The 16,535-nt window shown below is 38.1% G+C and overlaps 2 protein-coding genes across 2 annotated transcripts; both read left to right on the plus strand.

Annotated features, from left to right (window-relative positions):
- Nucleotides 1-234: 234 nt before the first annotated feature.
- Nucleotides 235-2,562, plus strand: LOC113682527 (adenosine receptor A2a-like). Its single transcript, XM_089214649.1, has one exon. It carries the CDS (start codon nt 723-725, stop codon nt 1,656-1,658), a length of 936 nt encoding a protein of 311 aa, XP_089070775.1. The 5' UTR covers nt 235-722; the 3' UTR covers nt 1,659-2,562.
- Nucleotides 2,563-9,282: 6,720 nt separating this feature from the next.
- LOC149041375 (melanopsin-like) lies at nt 9,283-12,890 on the plus strand. The gene has a single exon (XM_089181101.1). It carries the CDS (start codon nt 10,995-10,997, stop codon nt 11,931-11,933), a length of 939 nt encoding a protein of 312 aa, XP_089037227.1. The 5' UTR covers nt 9,283-10,994; the 3' UTR covers nt 11,934-12,890.
- The last annotated feature ends 3,645 nt before the right edge of the window (nt 12,891-16,535 follow it).

Raw genomic sequence — 16,535 nt, forward strand, 5'->3', positions numbered from 1 at the left:
CCTTTATACCTTTTATATCGGTTTAGAAAAGTATCGGAAAACACTTTTTCTTCCTTTTTGCCACGTAAAAGCTGATTGATTCTTCTCGAACTCGCTGCTTTCTCATTGTAGGCTTTCTCTTTGGGGGGGGGGGGGGGGGGGAGAAATTGCAGCTTATTTAAAAACACATTAAAACTATGTATATATATATATAAACATTTTGAGACTAGAAAAAGGACCAAAAGGACTCTGTGGGTTGCATTTAAAAGCAAGAAAGTTCAACTGACATGATAATCCATTGCTTGAAAAGGTTTTTCTTTCGATAAGGGTTTACCAATCCACAACGCACACTTGAAATTTAAGAGCGCCATCCATGCGGGCTTTTATCAAGCCGACTAGGACGTGCAAAATTGTGTGGAATTAGCATCAGTAAGACTTACAGCAAGATACATATTTATACATCACTGGTAGAATTCCACGGAGAGCAATTATGATCTTATTAGATCACTGGATGAACAAAAAATAAAATAAAAATAAATACAGAATCTGCGCTTTGGTTAATTACTATTTTTTACTCCATTGAACCTATATTCTTTTTACAAAAACATTACTTTTTAATCATTAGGGGGGAAATTTGAACCAAAGAAGCGATATATCAGTTAAATGCTAAGACCTAAACCCGACTCGTGTGAGGACAACGTGGACAACGAGCTGAAGCGACACGCTTGCAATTGACTGAAACAATGGCGAGTTCAACGGAAGATGGAAACCACACAATCACAAACCAAGAATATTTCTGCGTTACAGGTCTTAAGGAGTCTCATGCGATAACACTCTCAATTTTGAACATTCCTCTTTTCATCAGTGCAGTTTTAGGAAATATTGTGATCATCGCTGCTCTTCGAAAGGTTTCTTCCCTTCATCCGCCATCGAAACTTCTGCTCAGTTGCCTTTCGTGTACGGATTTGGTAATGAACCTCATCTGCCATCCTCTTTTTTTTGCTTTATCTTTCTCCCCAGAGAAATCGATCGTTTGTTACACCCTTTGGATCCTTTTTACTACCGCGAGTGTTGTGTTTAAGGGTGTATCTTTCTCAACAACGATTGCAATTAGTGTGGACAGACTTCTTGCTCTATTGCTTGGGCTGAGATACAGGCAGGTGGTGACTGTGAGGCGAGTAAAATTCCTTACTTTTTTTCTCTGGCCTTTAAGCGCTTCTGCTGGAATAGTAGCATTCTATAGTCCACGTCATTTTTCACGCATGGCCTTTGCTGTAGGTTTATGTTGCATAATAACCTCTTCTTTTTGCTACATAAAAATTTACTACACACTTCGTCTTTCCCAAGCACAAGTGCAAGACCAAGGTCACCAAGGACAACCAAATCAAGAAGGAATTCAACTGAACAGAGTGCGATACAAAAAGACAGTGTCTACAGCACTTTGGGTTCAAGTACTATTTCTGGCTTGTTATCTCCCAGTCGATTTATTGTTAGGCTTCACTTCCATCACTGGATTGAATACACCATTCCTTCTGTTTGCTTCGGCTCTATCAATGAGTCTGTTGTTTACCCACTCAACTCTGAACCCATTGCTGTATTGCTGGAGGATAAGAGAATTAAGGCAAGCAGTAAAGGACACGATTAAAAAGTTTTGTTTATCGCAGCACGAAGCAACTTAAATGTACCGTGACTTCAATAAGATGTAATGAGTCCACCTTTAGTTGAAACGTTAGTCGAGAGGCTTGACCTAACCGAGTCAAATACAATCGCTATCTATCACTTGTGCCCATATCTGATCATGAGAAGAAATAACATCACTGAAAAATAGGTGAGAGATATAAACTGAACCGAACACAAAGCGATGCTTCTAAAATATAGACAAAATGTTCTAATTAGTTTGAGGACATGACCGGCAGAGTTCTCTTGGCGAGAACAAGCATTGGCAATTCAGACAAAGGGGTGAAAAAACGCGGGAAACAACAACGAGGATACAAATAATATCTTGCGAGATTAATTCAAATATATATTTAAATATCAACATGATTTCGAGTGCAATTTGGTCATAAGCGCGAGTAAATTTCTCAAAGACAACACAATTGCACGAGCCTGTAAACGCACCACAGAGTCAAGAGGGGCGAAACTTTGGCAGTGCGTGTTATTTGAAGTTTACACTCGTGTTCCAATTCTGCACTGGTGTTCCATGAAAAATGCACTTGTTTTTTAAGCCGATCAGACGCGCGTAATTTTTTCATGTACATTGTTACTAACTCAAAAAGAGACATTCAACCTGAATAAAGTGTTAACAAACGATACAATTCTCAAACGAAAAAAGCTTTCTGTTACCCTAAATTCGAATTAGCGTATGCATGGATGCCTCTGAAATCTTTGTATCACGGAGATAACCGTCTATGGGCTTTCGGCACTAGCGTTTCAGCTGTCCTTGTAGGGTTTAACGATAACGGAAAAATCTGAACAAATTTTTTTCCTGATTTTTGCTATTTCCCTAAAACTGCGTCCGTTTAGTTAATCTTAATTCAACAGCACTCATACATTCCGCCAAGGATAGAGGCACCATTACAGTGATCTCATTATGTCCTCATAAAGTGAATCATAATCTCCATTCTTTTGGTGACTGTATTCGGTGCGTGTTCGTAAAACGTAATGTCAGTGGTGGGATACGATGAATAAGGGCAAATAGCTGAAATCTTGTAAAACATTTGAAGGATTCAGCCCAGTGAAAAGCCAATAAGTTTGCTTTTCAGCTGATTTACGATGACTTCCAAATGACAGTTTGTCTGCGATAAACACGACTTAAATCACTCAAACAACTACCGATTGACCAGTGGGAAAGCACCGGTTTCAGAAGCAAAATACAAGCAAACTTTGGTTTCATCGACGAAAAACTGTTCTTAACGTAATGAAATAAAGCCGAGAGAGGCAATTATTACCATAAAGTGATTCATTGTATATATACACTTAGAAACATAAAAAGAATAATCATTGTATCAAAATACCAAAGTACATAGAATACATACTGTTCACTGCGATGTTCCGCCATCTCAGTAAGAGCCAGCTTCCTCTGGTCATCTAGCAATAAAAGCAAACTAAACTGATGAGCCGCTTTTTGAACGCCCTTTTTTTTTCGACTATAACAACCGACTGAAAGCCGGTTGCAAACGAAAAACACGGCAAACATAATCATCAGAGGAGAGACCGTCAACGTTTCCTTCAACTAGCTCTGTCTCAGGAAACATTGCATGAGACGAGGAAAAGTCAAATTGTTATTCGGGTAGCAGACATTGACAGTATTTACGTTTTTATCTAATTTTTACTAAAAAATTTGCAGCGCTTGGAAATTCAATATCTCATTTGAAAGAGCACAAAATATTCTCGATATGAATGGTTTACCGAAAGTTAAAAAAAATTTTCTTTTAAAAAAATATTACATTGGCAATTGAAAGAAGATATCTATTCGGTTGGGTTTTAATACCCACAAAATCACTCACAAATCAGCTTAACATGAGATTTGACCAAAGTTATTGAGTTCTAAGCTTCTTCTAAGAGAAAAACTGTCACGATCCCTGATATAAGCCATTTTATGAAGAAAAACACAGCAATGTAAATATTATTTACATTCGTCCATTATCAAGAGCACGTGCTAATATTCCAAGAAAGGTTCCGCTTACCTCAATCATTCCGCCTATAATTTCGCGCTAGGAGCCCAAATTACTCTCTAAATAGCTTGGAAAAACCTTGAAAACCATGTTTACAAGCTCACAAATTGCTTGGGTACATTCACTTCCAGGAAAGACCGCGAAAAGCCCTTAACAACAATTTGGTCCGCACACATTTGCTCACAACTGTCCTGGCTCAGATTCGCTTAATGATTGGTCAACTTCACTTCCTGTCGACCAAATTTGGTGCAGACCGGGTGTAACGCAATCTCCCGCGCAAGAGAGGGAGAGATAGAGCGCTTTCAAAGTAATACAGCTTCCTCGAAGTCAATATCCGACAAATACATCGTTAACTTATTTGATCTGGATATGTAAAACTCAACATAATCGATAGTAATCGTAATAACCCTTCAACCCTGTAGGGTAACTAGCATCTATTTCTCACTAAGGTATCACCGGTAAATTAACCATAAGGCTCATGAGAATTTAACAAAAGATCGCAAGCTAAAAAAGCTATTGATCTTATCGACATTTTCCGCGACACTGCTGTGCATAGGAAATGTATAAAGACCAGCATGGAGAATATACATGCTGATGTTAGGGTGTTATGGGTCAACCGGTCAAGGACACCTCAGATGCATTATAGCACGAAACCTGTATTAAGTGCCGCTCTCACCTGGAGCGGTCCTCTCGACATCCCTTCGAAAAAAGTTGGTTCAAATTTTCTCTTATTCACGTGCACATGTACGCATAGTTTACAAAAAAATCAAGCTGGGAATTGCCTTGAGACCTGAAATGGGTAAACGAAATATATTAGCTAAAGAGATCAATTAGTTTGGATGTGCAAGCTTTGGACTGTCGTTTTTTCACTTTGGATGAGGAAAAAGTCAAGTCACCGCACTTCTCTTCAACATTTCTGTCGCAGCGTTTTGTAGCATTTTATATCCAACGTATTGCTTTAGGCAGAATCTCTGTTGCACCTTTATCGTACATAGTAACCACTACTTTCTGCCTCACCAAAATATACCTCACACTTCGCCCTTCTTAGGGACAAGTGCAAAACCAAGGTTACCAAGGACAACGGAATGGAGAAGGCAATCAACTGAACAAAGCAAGGTACAGTGAAAGACTGTCTACAGCACTGCGGGTACAAATGACACTATTGGCCTGTTATCTCCCACTCAGTTTAGTCTTAGGTCTCATAACCACGGGATTACAAACGCCAACAATTTTCTTCCTCTGGCTCTGACAGCTTTAATTCGACTCTTAACCCATTCTGGCCTGTACAGTTTGAAGATGAGAGATATAAAACAAGCAGTGAAGGGCTCTTTCAGAAAATATGCTTCCTGTCAAATTAAGCGTTTAAAATAAGATTCATAACGGGAATGATCTTTACACTTGAAGTGCATGCATTTGACTAGATTGCAGATATAGAAGCCAAAAGAAATCGGACTTAGACAGATTTTAAACCCTCGCCGCCTGATATCAGTTAGAAGTTGGACGCCATCAGCAAACGTTTGTATTACAAGTGAGTAGACTGTCGATGTTCTGATCAAAACACGGTAACGCGCTTTGATAGCGATAATGGACAGAACAGGCGGCGAAAAGTTGGTATTTTATTTCGAGACCTATTGGAAAAGAGAATTAACTGGAATATGTTTCATAAAGAACATGGTACATGTATACGTCGATATCAATCATAATTTAGCATTTGAGAGGGGAAAAAGAATGAAGATCTTGCTCTAGGGTCAAGGCACCGGCGTCAGAAATTGAGATACACATTAGATTTTTTTACGCGGCACACAAAATGATCACTGTAGTGTCCTGAGGGTAACCGGTCAAGTCGCCCGAAAGTCATCTCGCCCGAAGTCATGTCGCCTGAAACCAGAGTCATGTCGCCCAAAATTCATAGTCATGTCGCCCGAAATCCTAAGTCATATCGCCCGTAATTTTATCAAGTGTTTAATCTTGAAGAAAAGGAACAATCGCAAGGAATAAACTCGTAAAATGTTGACTTGTAAAATGTTTTCGTCCGCTAACCTATGCGAATATGAAGTTAAACAAAGACTCAAATATCGCTGTTCATTTCAGCGTTGTTCGTTGCTATGAACTAAACTATTCATTCTACAGTACAGATTCTAGTAATTATAAGCGGAACACTTTCAGTTATCGGAATTTTTCACACATATCAGAAAAATACACCAAGTTCTCTTAGTTTGATTTACCCTATAAAAAACAACCTGAAACTTTTACAACAGTTTTTTTTAGTTTATTGTTAACCACGCGAACAAAGCGTGTTAGCATCATTCCCCTTATTAGACGCGGCATAAATTATCACGACTTGTTCAGTTGTTCCTTGTTTCCTCGGCCGGTGGCATGCAAATTTTGATCCGGTTAACCATATATAAAGAGGGTAAATTAATAACAGCCACCTCATTCCGAGATAATCAGCTAGCCGAAACACGAGATCGTTACGCGTACGCAAAAGAATCATACAATGAGCTTTCATCCCTGTATCGAGTGCGGAAATGAATTTCGATCACGCCACTCAGTGCGACGATTGCGGCTTTGGCAGCATCGTATTTGCGGGACTGGTATCGATCAAGCCACCTACCGTTTGGCAATAATCAGAGGAAGAATAGATTGGTTGTGCGTTGCATGTTCTCTTGCGGCTTGATTTTAGGATTATTATCTCCGTGATATCAAAAGACAGCGAAACGAACAACCTGAGTTTCACGAGTCAAAATTTTACGAGTTTATTCCTTGAGATTTACTTAAGATGTTACTTTTCTTCAAGTTTAAACACTCGATAAAATTTCGGGCGACATGACTCTGGTTTCGGGTAACATGACTTCGGGCGAGATGACTTTCGGGCGACTTAACCGTAAATCGTCCTGAGTACTAGATAGTTTCAAAAAGGTAACATTTATTTAGGGGTATGACTACTGGATGATATGAAAGTACTGTAAGATTATCGTGCTTGGTTGATGGACAGAGGATTGTTGATTGAAGACAGAATATAGAAGGCAAAGGAAGAGTGATTTTTCCCTGAATGACCCACTTAAATCATTCAAAGCGGCAAAGAAAAGGTTTTTTTAATTAAAATTCCCGCCGAGCTTAAGTTTAATATCGATTTTCGCTATGAAACCTTTTTCATTATTAATTTAAAACTAAATAGGTTTGTCTTACCGCCACAGAGGTTTGTATAGAATATTATAGACCACCCAAGAAGACCATGAAAAGGCTTTATATGTATCTTTCAAGGACACGCGCCTCCTGGAATAAAGAAACGCCGGAGAAGATAGCCTGCAACGGCCGAATAATGGTCTTACTCCAAGGTTATTTGTTTCTTTTAAGGTTTCGCATGCCCTAATAATTGCAAACGCTCTCTTTAATTAGATGAAGCATTGTTTAACAGAGAGAAGAATGCCGCCGCATGGTTAAGAAGCATTCATATTACCCTTGATAGAATTTGGAAGTTGTCTCAGACAACAGTTTTAACTAATTTAACGTAAGTTTTTAATTTCTCTCACAGCCGCACGAAAGAGTCTAATTGCTCCCTTTTTTCATAGCATCTGACCGTAGGCTGACTGACTTCTTTTGTGTTAAAACTAGCTATCTCTACAAGGACAAGATTGGGAAAAGCCTTTGACAAATGTGCATTTTAATCCATACATGTAAGGTTAGTATCCGCAAAGTTTCAACACGAGTGAATTCGCTCCCAGTAAATAATTGTATTTCTCACTGATTAATCAGTTAGACAACAATTGCTTGATGTCAAAGATTACACAAACAAAAAATTTCAGTGTCGAAAATGAGATTTTACAAGTTTCCTGTGTTGTTGTTTTGATAAAACCGTTAGGAAACCGCGTTGAAGATAAATATAAGCTGGAAATCATTTCGTTCTTCTAGCGCATCCATTATGTCCCTTTTTATTCATTTTATCGTCTCGTATGTGTAAGAACGAAGCAATAACCTTTCTAGTTGGGTATGGTTAACATTTTTTCCCCATAAAATGCGAAAGACGAAAAGCAAAAGCTTGCAACTTCAGATAAATTGAGTGTGTGGCTTTTTATTGCCTTCAACAATAAAAAGCTTGTGTAACTTACACCTAAATTTTGAAATCACTGACTGAGCGCCGAGCAAAAGCAGGGTGATCGATTTGGACAGTTTTTTCGAAAAAAAGGCCAGAATATTCGCCATAACTTTTTTAATAAGTGACTGGCAAACATTGGGCATGGTTAAGGATGACTGACGTTATCTTCGACAGAATTGCCATTCGCTAGTCCATTTTACAACTTTTCTCTATAATGAAAAAGTACTTTTTAATCTTTAGGAGACATTCATATCTGCACCGAATGATATTTGTCTCAACTGAAGCGAAAGAAGGTGACTACAGAGACATAACTCTTCTTGTGTCACGACCATTGGCGGCGGGACAAGCAAAACCGATAAGCTCGACTGAAATAATTAATGGCGAATTCAACTGAAGATGAAAGCCCTACATTTGAAAACCAAGAATTTTCGTGCGTTTCAGGTGTTACATTAGCTCATAGCATAATTTTGCTAATGTTTGGTATTCCTCTGTCCATCAGTGCAGTTGTCGGAAATGTTCTGATCATCGTTGTCCTTCACAAAGTGTCTTCTCTTCACCCGCCGTCAAAACTTTTGCTCGCTTGCCTTGCATTCACAGATTTGAGCGTCGGTCTTATTGCGCATCCTCTTTTTTGTGGTTATTGAAATCGAAAGCAGATTTAAGATATGATTAATATGTAGTCATTGTAATGGCAGCCTAAATAAGTTGGACCGTGACCATTCACAAAAGCAGAGTTAAGCTTGTTAAGCTAACATTTATAATGAAAATACCCACAAATCTATTTACATAATATGTATGCAAACAGCAACACATTAGTTAAACCAGCTACATGTTTTACACTTGCAAGAACTGTTTAGGCTTCCTGTTCTTAGACGTACTCTGATGACAAATAACGTGGCTACCCGACCAAACCGTACAAACATCTTTTTTGGAGTACAAGTGTACACTTTTGGAGATAATTAAATAATTAGAGAAGAACACTATCGTATTTTTGTCTCATCTGCGTCGTATTCTCATATAGATGTGTGTTGCACACACAAAGGAAAAAATGTTACCCGCGCGTATCCTTTAATCGTTTTCACTTGGTAATGGAGATAATTTTACAAATTACCGGCGCGTCTCTTAAATGTGACCCATACCACAAAAGAGAAGTTTAAAAAAATTGCTAAACCTGTGATCGCAGAGTCGTTCCCGATGGTCTTGACAATGCGTTAAGTCGGCAAGTGGGGCATGATAACACGGAGGATGATTGGAACGAGAAAGCGCCAGTCAGGCGTCAACACCTTTACTCCTTCCATACCCTCTATGTCCCCGTACCACGCGCGAAATGAATGTTAGAAATATAGCGTTTGATACTATAATATAGTTTCATTAACATGTTTCAATCAATTTTCCTCCGTTTTAAGCTGTGGTTAGATTATTGCTAAAGGTGCAAAACGCCTTCGAAACACTCTTAATAATTGATCAAAAAACCTCAATATGGCAATAAACAAATGAAACTTTACTCTAGGTAACATTCAAATTACCCATGATTCCACTTTCAAGTTTTCACAAAGAACTGAATCGTCCAATCAAGGGCATCTAACCTAATTAGTCACATTTGAGACATACGCAATAGGCGGAGGCGAGAACGGTTTAATCTTACAGCGTATTCTAATAAAACTGAAGCGGCTACAGCACCAGCATGGAGTTTAAGTCATTCTTATATCAGGTACGCAGTTCCCGTGTCAAAAACGATAGCTTGATTATACAGATTACTCAAGAGAACTTTTCATCAATTAAAACTAGAGACTAAAAAGGTTTTCTTTTTTGGTTGTGTGTGTGGCACTACTCACGAAAAGAATAATTGACGATGTCAAAACACCTGGCGATGTTTTAAGAATTTCAAAACAGCAACTTACATTTGGTCCGGGGTGCTGAGTAACATTCAAATTACCTTTGATCAAATTAGCAATCAAAAGCAAATTTTCAATTAAAAGCATCCATTTTCTACACACACATAATAGTCAGCTGGGAGAACCGACTGTTTCATCCCTTTGTGTGTATGAGCACTCCAATAACCAACAAACAGTAGAGACAAAGATCAAAGAAAAGCAAACTGCTTAATCTTCCTGTTTATCCGCGTTACAAGACCAGCATAGAATTCGAAATACTCCAATATCAGGTACGTCGTTCCTTATTCAGTCAAAAGTGATCATTGATTAACTAGATTACCCAGCTTCTCATTCAGTGTAAGTATAAAACTATGTAGGTTTTTCATTCCTTTTTCTTTTTCCTTTGGCGGCTCTGATAAGTTCGCGAAGAAACATTTTGACGAAGAATTAGCTGGCGATGTTTTCCCTAGTGTGTGCATGAATTTGTTCAGATTTGAAATCACTTTATCAAATCTTTAACGAGAAGGTCTAATATGTTTTCGGTCTATAAACTTTCTTCGTTTCATTTAATATGGAAATTTGAAAATGAAAGTCTTGTACCTCTAAAACAATTTAGAATAAACACGCTGATCACTTTCGAGTAGGTTACCTTTTATATAGGTTTAGAAAAGTATCGGAAAACACTTTTTCTTCCTTTTTGCCGCGTAAAAGCTGATTGGTTCTTCTCGAGCTCGTTCCTTTCTCATTTTAGGCTTTCTCTTGGGGGGGGGGGGGGGAAGAAATTGCAACTTATTTGTATTAAAAAACAGAATAAAATTATGTATGTAGACATGAAAAAAAACATTTTAAGACTAGCAAAAGGACCAACAGCGGGTTGCATTTGGAAGCAGGAAAGTTCAATTGACATGGTAATCCATCGCTTGAAAATGTTTTTCTTTCGATAAGGGTTTACCAATCCACAACGCGCACTAGGAATTTAAGAGCATGATCCAGCCATGCGGGCTTTTATCAAGCCGACTAGGAAGGACAAATTAAAGTTGTGTGGAATTAACATCAGTAAGCCATAGAGCAAGATACATATTTATACATCACTGATAGAATACCACGGAGAGCAATCATGATCTAATTGGATCACTGGATGACCAAAAAAGAAAATAAAAATAAATACAGAATCTGCGCTTTGGTTAATTACTATTTTTTACTCCATTTGAACCTATATTCTTTTTAAAAAAACATTACTTTTTAATCATTAGGGGGGAAATTTGAACCAAAGAAGCGATATATCAGTTGACTGCTAAGACCTAAACCCGACTCATGTGAAGACAACGTGGACAACGAGCTGAAGCGACATGCTTACAATTGACTGAAATAATGGCAAGTTCAAGGGAAGATGGAAACCATACAGTTGCAAACCAGGAATATTCTTGCAGTATGGGTCTTGAGGAGACTCATAAGATGATAATCTCAATTTTGGGCATTCCTCTTTTCATCAGTGCAGTTTTAGGAAATATTCTGATCATTGTTGCTTTTCGAAAGGTTTCTTCCCTTCATCCGCCATCGAAGCTTCTGCTCAGTTGCCTTTCGTGTACGGATTTGGTAATGAACTTCATCTGCCATCCTCTTTTTGCTGCTATTTCTTTCTCCCCAGAGAAATCGGTTGTTTGTTACACCCTTTGGATCCTTTATACTATCGCAGCTTTTGCGTTTAGGGGTTCCTCTTTGTCGACAACGACTGCAATTAGTGTGGACAGACTTCTCGCTCTATTACTTGGGCTGAGATACAGGCAGGTGGTAACTGTGAGGCGAGTAAAATTCCTTACTTTTTTTCTCTGGCTTTTAAGCGCTCCTGCAGCAATAGTAACATTCTATGGTCCACGTCTTGCTTCACGCATAGCCTTTGCAGCAGGTTTATGTTGCGCAATAACCTCTTCATTTTGCTACATCAAAATTTACTACAAACTTCGTCTTTCTCAAGCACAAGTGCAAGACCAATGTCACGAAGGACAACCAAATCAAGAAGGAATTCAAATGAACAGGGTCCAATACAAAAAGACAGTGTCCACAGCACTTTGGGTTCAAGTACTATTTCTGGCTTGTCATCTCCCATTTGGTTTATTGTTAGGCTTTATTACCATCACTGGATTGAGTACACCATTCCTTTGGTTTTCTTTGGCTCTAGCAACGGATCTGATGTATTCCCACTCAACTCTGAGCCCATTGCTGTATTGCTGGAGGATAAGGGAATTAAGGCAAGCAGTAAAGGACACGATTAAAACGTTTTGTTGTTTATCGCAGCGCGAAGCAACTTAAGAGTACCGTGACTTCAATAAGATGTAATGAGTCCACCGTTAGTTGAAACGTCAGTCGAGAGGCTTGACCTAACCGAGTCAAATACAATCGTTATTCGGCTTTCGGCACTCGCGTTTCAGCTGTTCTTGTAGGGTTTAACGATAACGGATAATTCTGAACAAAAGTTTTTCCTAATTTTTGCTATTTATCTAAAACTGCGTCCGTTTAGTTAATCTCAATTCAACAGCAGTCATGCATTCCGCCAAGGATAGAGGCACCATTACAGTGATCTCGTTATGTCCTCATAAAGTGAATCATAATCTCCATTCTTTTGGTGACAGTATTCGGTGCGTGTTCGTAGAACGTAATGTCAATGCTGGGATACGATGAAATAAGGGCAAGTAGCTGAAATTTTGTAAAACATTTGAAGGATTCAGCTCAGTGAAAAGCCCATAAGTTTGCTTTTCAGCTGATCTACGATGACTTCCAAATGACAGTTTTTCTGCGATAAACACGACTGAAATCACTCAAACAACTACCGATTGACCAGCTGGAAAGCACCGGTTTCAGAAGCGAAATAGAAGCAAGCTTTGGTTTCATCGACGACAAACTGTTCTTAACGTAATGAAATAAAGCCGAAAGAGGCAATTATTACCATAAAGTGCTTCATTGTATACACTTAGTCTTAGGAAACATTGCATGAGACGAGGAAAGTCAAATTGTTACTCGGGTAGCAGACATTGACAGTATTTACGGGGGGGAGGGAGCGTAATAGTAGCACAACAGGAGTATTGTCTGTGTTCTTTCATCTTTTCATCTTAGATTTCTTCGGAAAGGTGACCTTTCTTTTTTTATCAAATCAAATGAAATTAAATTATAGCTTAACCTCGCGTGGGTCGTCTGCTCCTGTTCTCCGTTGTGCTTTCATTGTTTCTGGTGTTCATGTCAATCTAAGCAGTGTTAGGTACGCATCTACTAACTATTAAGCCACAAATATTGTTACAACACTCTTATTACTCTTCGCTCATTATCACAGAGCAAGAGTCTTGCAGAAGCTACTAGAATTAAAATAAACAACTTCCAGAAACAGTATTAATTCATTCAACGCGGCAAGCCTTAGCGCAAAGAGAAGGTTTCTTTGATTAAAATTCTCGCCGTGCCCAAGGACACGCGTCTCCTGGAATAAAGACACGCCGGTGAAGATATCTTAGCCCGCAACGGCCGAATAATGGTCCTACGCCAAGGTTATTTGTATTTTTAAGGTTTCGCATGCCCTAATTGCAAACGCTCACTTTAATTACATAAAGAATTGTTTAACAGAGAGAAGAATGCGGCCGCATGGTTAAGAAGCATTCATATTACCCCTGATAGAATTTGGAAGTTATCTTTGACAACAGTTTTAACTAATTACATGTAAGTTTTTAATTTCTCCCACAGCTGCACGAGTTGCAGTCTAAGTGCACGCTTTTATCATAGCATCTGACCGTAGACTGACTGACTTTTTTGTGTTAAAACTGGTTATCTCTACAAGGACAAGATTAGGCAAGGCCTTTGACAAATGCACATTTTAATCAATACATGTAAAGTTAGTATCCAGAAAGGTTCAACACGAGTAAATTCGTTCCTAGTAAATAACTGTATTTCTCACTGATTAATCAGTTAGACAACAATTGCTTGATGTAAAAGATTACACAAACAAAAAATTTCAGTATCGAAAATGAGACTGCAAGTTTCCTGTGTTGTTGTTTTGATAAAACCGTTAGGAAACCGCATTGAAGATAAGATGGAAATTATTTCGTCTTTTAGCACATATATCAGTTATATCCCTTTTTATTCACGTTCTCGTCTTGTATGTGTAAAAACGAAGCAATAGCTTTTCTAGTTGCATATAGTTATCATTTTTCCCCATAAAATGCGAGAGACGAAAAGCAAAAGCTTGCAAATCCAGATCAGTTGCTAGTGTGTGGCTTTTTATCGCCTTCAACAATAAAAAGCTTGTGTAACTTACACCTAAATTTTGAAATCACTGATTGAGCGTCAAGCAAAAGCAGAGTGATCTATTTGGACAGTTTTTCCGAAAAAAGGCCAGAATATTCGCCATAACTTGCGTGCCTCGCGCGAAATGAAGTTCACTTGTAAGTGTAACGAATGAAAACTCAGTTGGAATAGGGTTGTGGATTCCAGAAAACACAATTTATTGACTGCTGTTTAGTCAACTATCACTTGCCTGTGTTTTTTGGGTTGTGAAAAACACATACATTGTAAATACACATGCTATACTACGGCTTCTGAGAGAATCAAGAAACACGGTTCCATTCTGAACTTATTAGTTATTCCGTCTTCGCGGCGGTGGGTGATAACTGAAAAAATACATAAAATCTTAAGTTTTAGTCTTTTTCAGCAATGTGAAAAGACTGTAATTAGTGCCTTGATTGCAAAACGAGGACAGTTGTCATGCCACTGAAATAATAATAAAAAAAACCCCGTGGCACCGGAGAAAGGACCGATACTTCGTTACCTGTTGTCATGTGTTGCCTATTGCCAACGATGATACGCGAAGGGCCTGGCGATGTATCGAGACTGTCAGAAACATAGCGTTTGATACTTTAATATAGTTTCATTAACATGTTTCAATCAATTTTCCTCCGTTTTTAAAAGATCGTCTTATTTCTAAGAGCTAATATTACCCGTGTATCGGGCGTAGCTTACCTGTGGTTGCTAAAGGTGAAAAACGCCTTTGAAACACTCTTAAATAATTGGTTAAAGAATCTCAATATGGCAATAAACAAATAAGACTTTGCTGTAGGTAACATTTAAATTACCCATGATTCCGCTTTCAAGTTTTCACAAAGAACTGAATCGTCCAATCAAAAGCATCTAACCTAATCAGTCGCATTCGAGACATACATAATAGGCAGAGGCGAGAACGGTTTTCATCTAGCAGAGTATCCTTATAAAACTGAAGCGGCTACAGCACCAGCATGGAGTTTAAGTCATTCTTATATCAGTTACGTAGTTCCCGTGTCAAAAACGATAGCTTGATTATACAGATTACTCAAGAGAACTTTTCATCAATTTAATTAGAGACTAAAAAAAGGTTTTGTTTTTGGTTGTGTGTGTGGCACTACTCACGAAAAGAATAATTGACGATGTCAAAACACCTGGCGATGTTTTAAGAATTTCAAAACAGCAACTTACATTTGGTCCGGGGTGCTGAGTAACATTCAAATTACCTTTGATCAAATTAGCAATCAAAAGCAAATTTTCAATCAAAAGAATCCACTTTCTATACACACATAATAGTCAGCTGCGAGAACCGACTGTTTCATCCTCTTGTTTTGTATGAGCACTCTAGTAACCAACAAACAGTAGAGACAAAGATCAAAGAAAAGCAAACTGCTTAATCTTCCTGTTTATCCGCGTTACAAGACCAGCATAGATTTCGAAATACTCCAATATCAGGTACGTCGTTCCTCATTCAGTCAAAAGCGATCATTGGCTAACTAGAATTCTGACTACACTATCACGAAACATTCAATGTGAAATAGTTTAATGAGGAATGGTCAGTCAGTCATCCGACAACAACAATGTGTCGTAACATATACTTATTACAACATAGAATATGCTAGCAAGTCTAACTTGAAAAGCTTGAAAGCCAGATACGAAAAACCACTAAAAAACCACTCTTTAAATGTGGCCAAAAAATATGTGGAAACGTATTCCCCATCTAATGCAGTGGCACGGAACCTCGAGGAAGAGGTACAAACAAACCCATAACTCCATAGAAAAAAAAAATTTAACTAAATTGACAACAGCAAACAGAAAGACTGACTGAGCTAGAATGATTAATATTCCCCGCTAAAACATTAAATATTCAAAACTCTCCCCTGAGAATACTAAAACCTCTCAATCGTGCCATCAGAATAGTAATTTCTGACTAATTCGTTCCTAGTCACTCAACCATCAGAAATTACATTTACCGAGCTTCTCATTCAAATGAAATGTAAGACTATGAAGGTTTTTCATTCCTTTTTCTTTTTCCTTTGGTAGTGTTCTGATAAATTCGCGAAGGGAACATTTTGACGAAGAATCACCTGGCGATGTTTTCCCTCGTGTGTGCATGAATTTGTTCAGATTTGAAATCATTTTATCAGCGAAATCTTTACCAAGAGGATCTAATATGTTTTCGATCTGGAAACTTTCTTCGTTTCATTAAATATAATTCTTTCTATAAATATGGAAATTTTAAAATCCTCTACCTCTGAAACAATTTAGAATTTGCACGCTGATCACTTTCGAGTAGAAAGCCGGCTGAACTTGCTTAGGTCCGAACAGTTTTAAAACATCTATAATGAAAGACTGGACAGAGCTATAAACTACCTTTTATATCGGTTTAGAAATGTAACGGGAAACATTTTTTCCCTTTTTTCCACGTAAAAGCTGACTAATTCTTCTCGAAATCGCTCCTTTCTCATTTTAGGATTTTCTCTTGGGGGGGGGGGGGGAAGAGAAGTTGCAGCCTATTGGTATCAAAAACAAATTATGTATATAATTTTAATGTTTTTAGAGAGAGAAAGAGAAAGAGAAAGCCTAAAATGAGAACGGATAAATATATATATATAT

This window comes from Pocillopora damicornis, chromosome 8 (assembly GCF_964200805.1).
Source record: "Pocillopora damicornis chromosome 8, jaPocDami1.2, whole genome shotgun sequence".
In the NCBI taxonomy this organism is placed as follows: Eukaryota; Metazoa; Cnidaria; class Anthozoa; order Scleractinia; family Pocilloporidae; genus Pocillopora; species Pocillopora damicornis.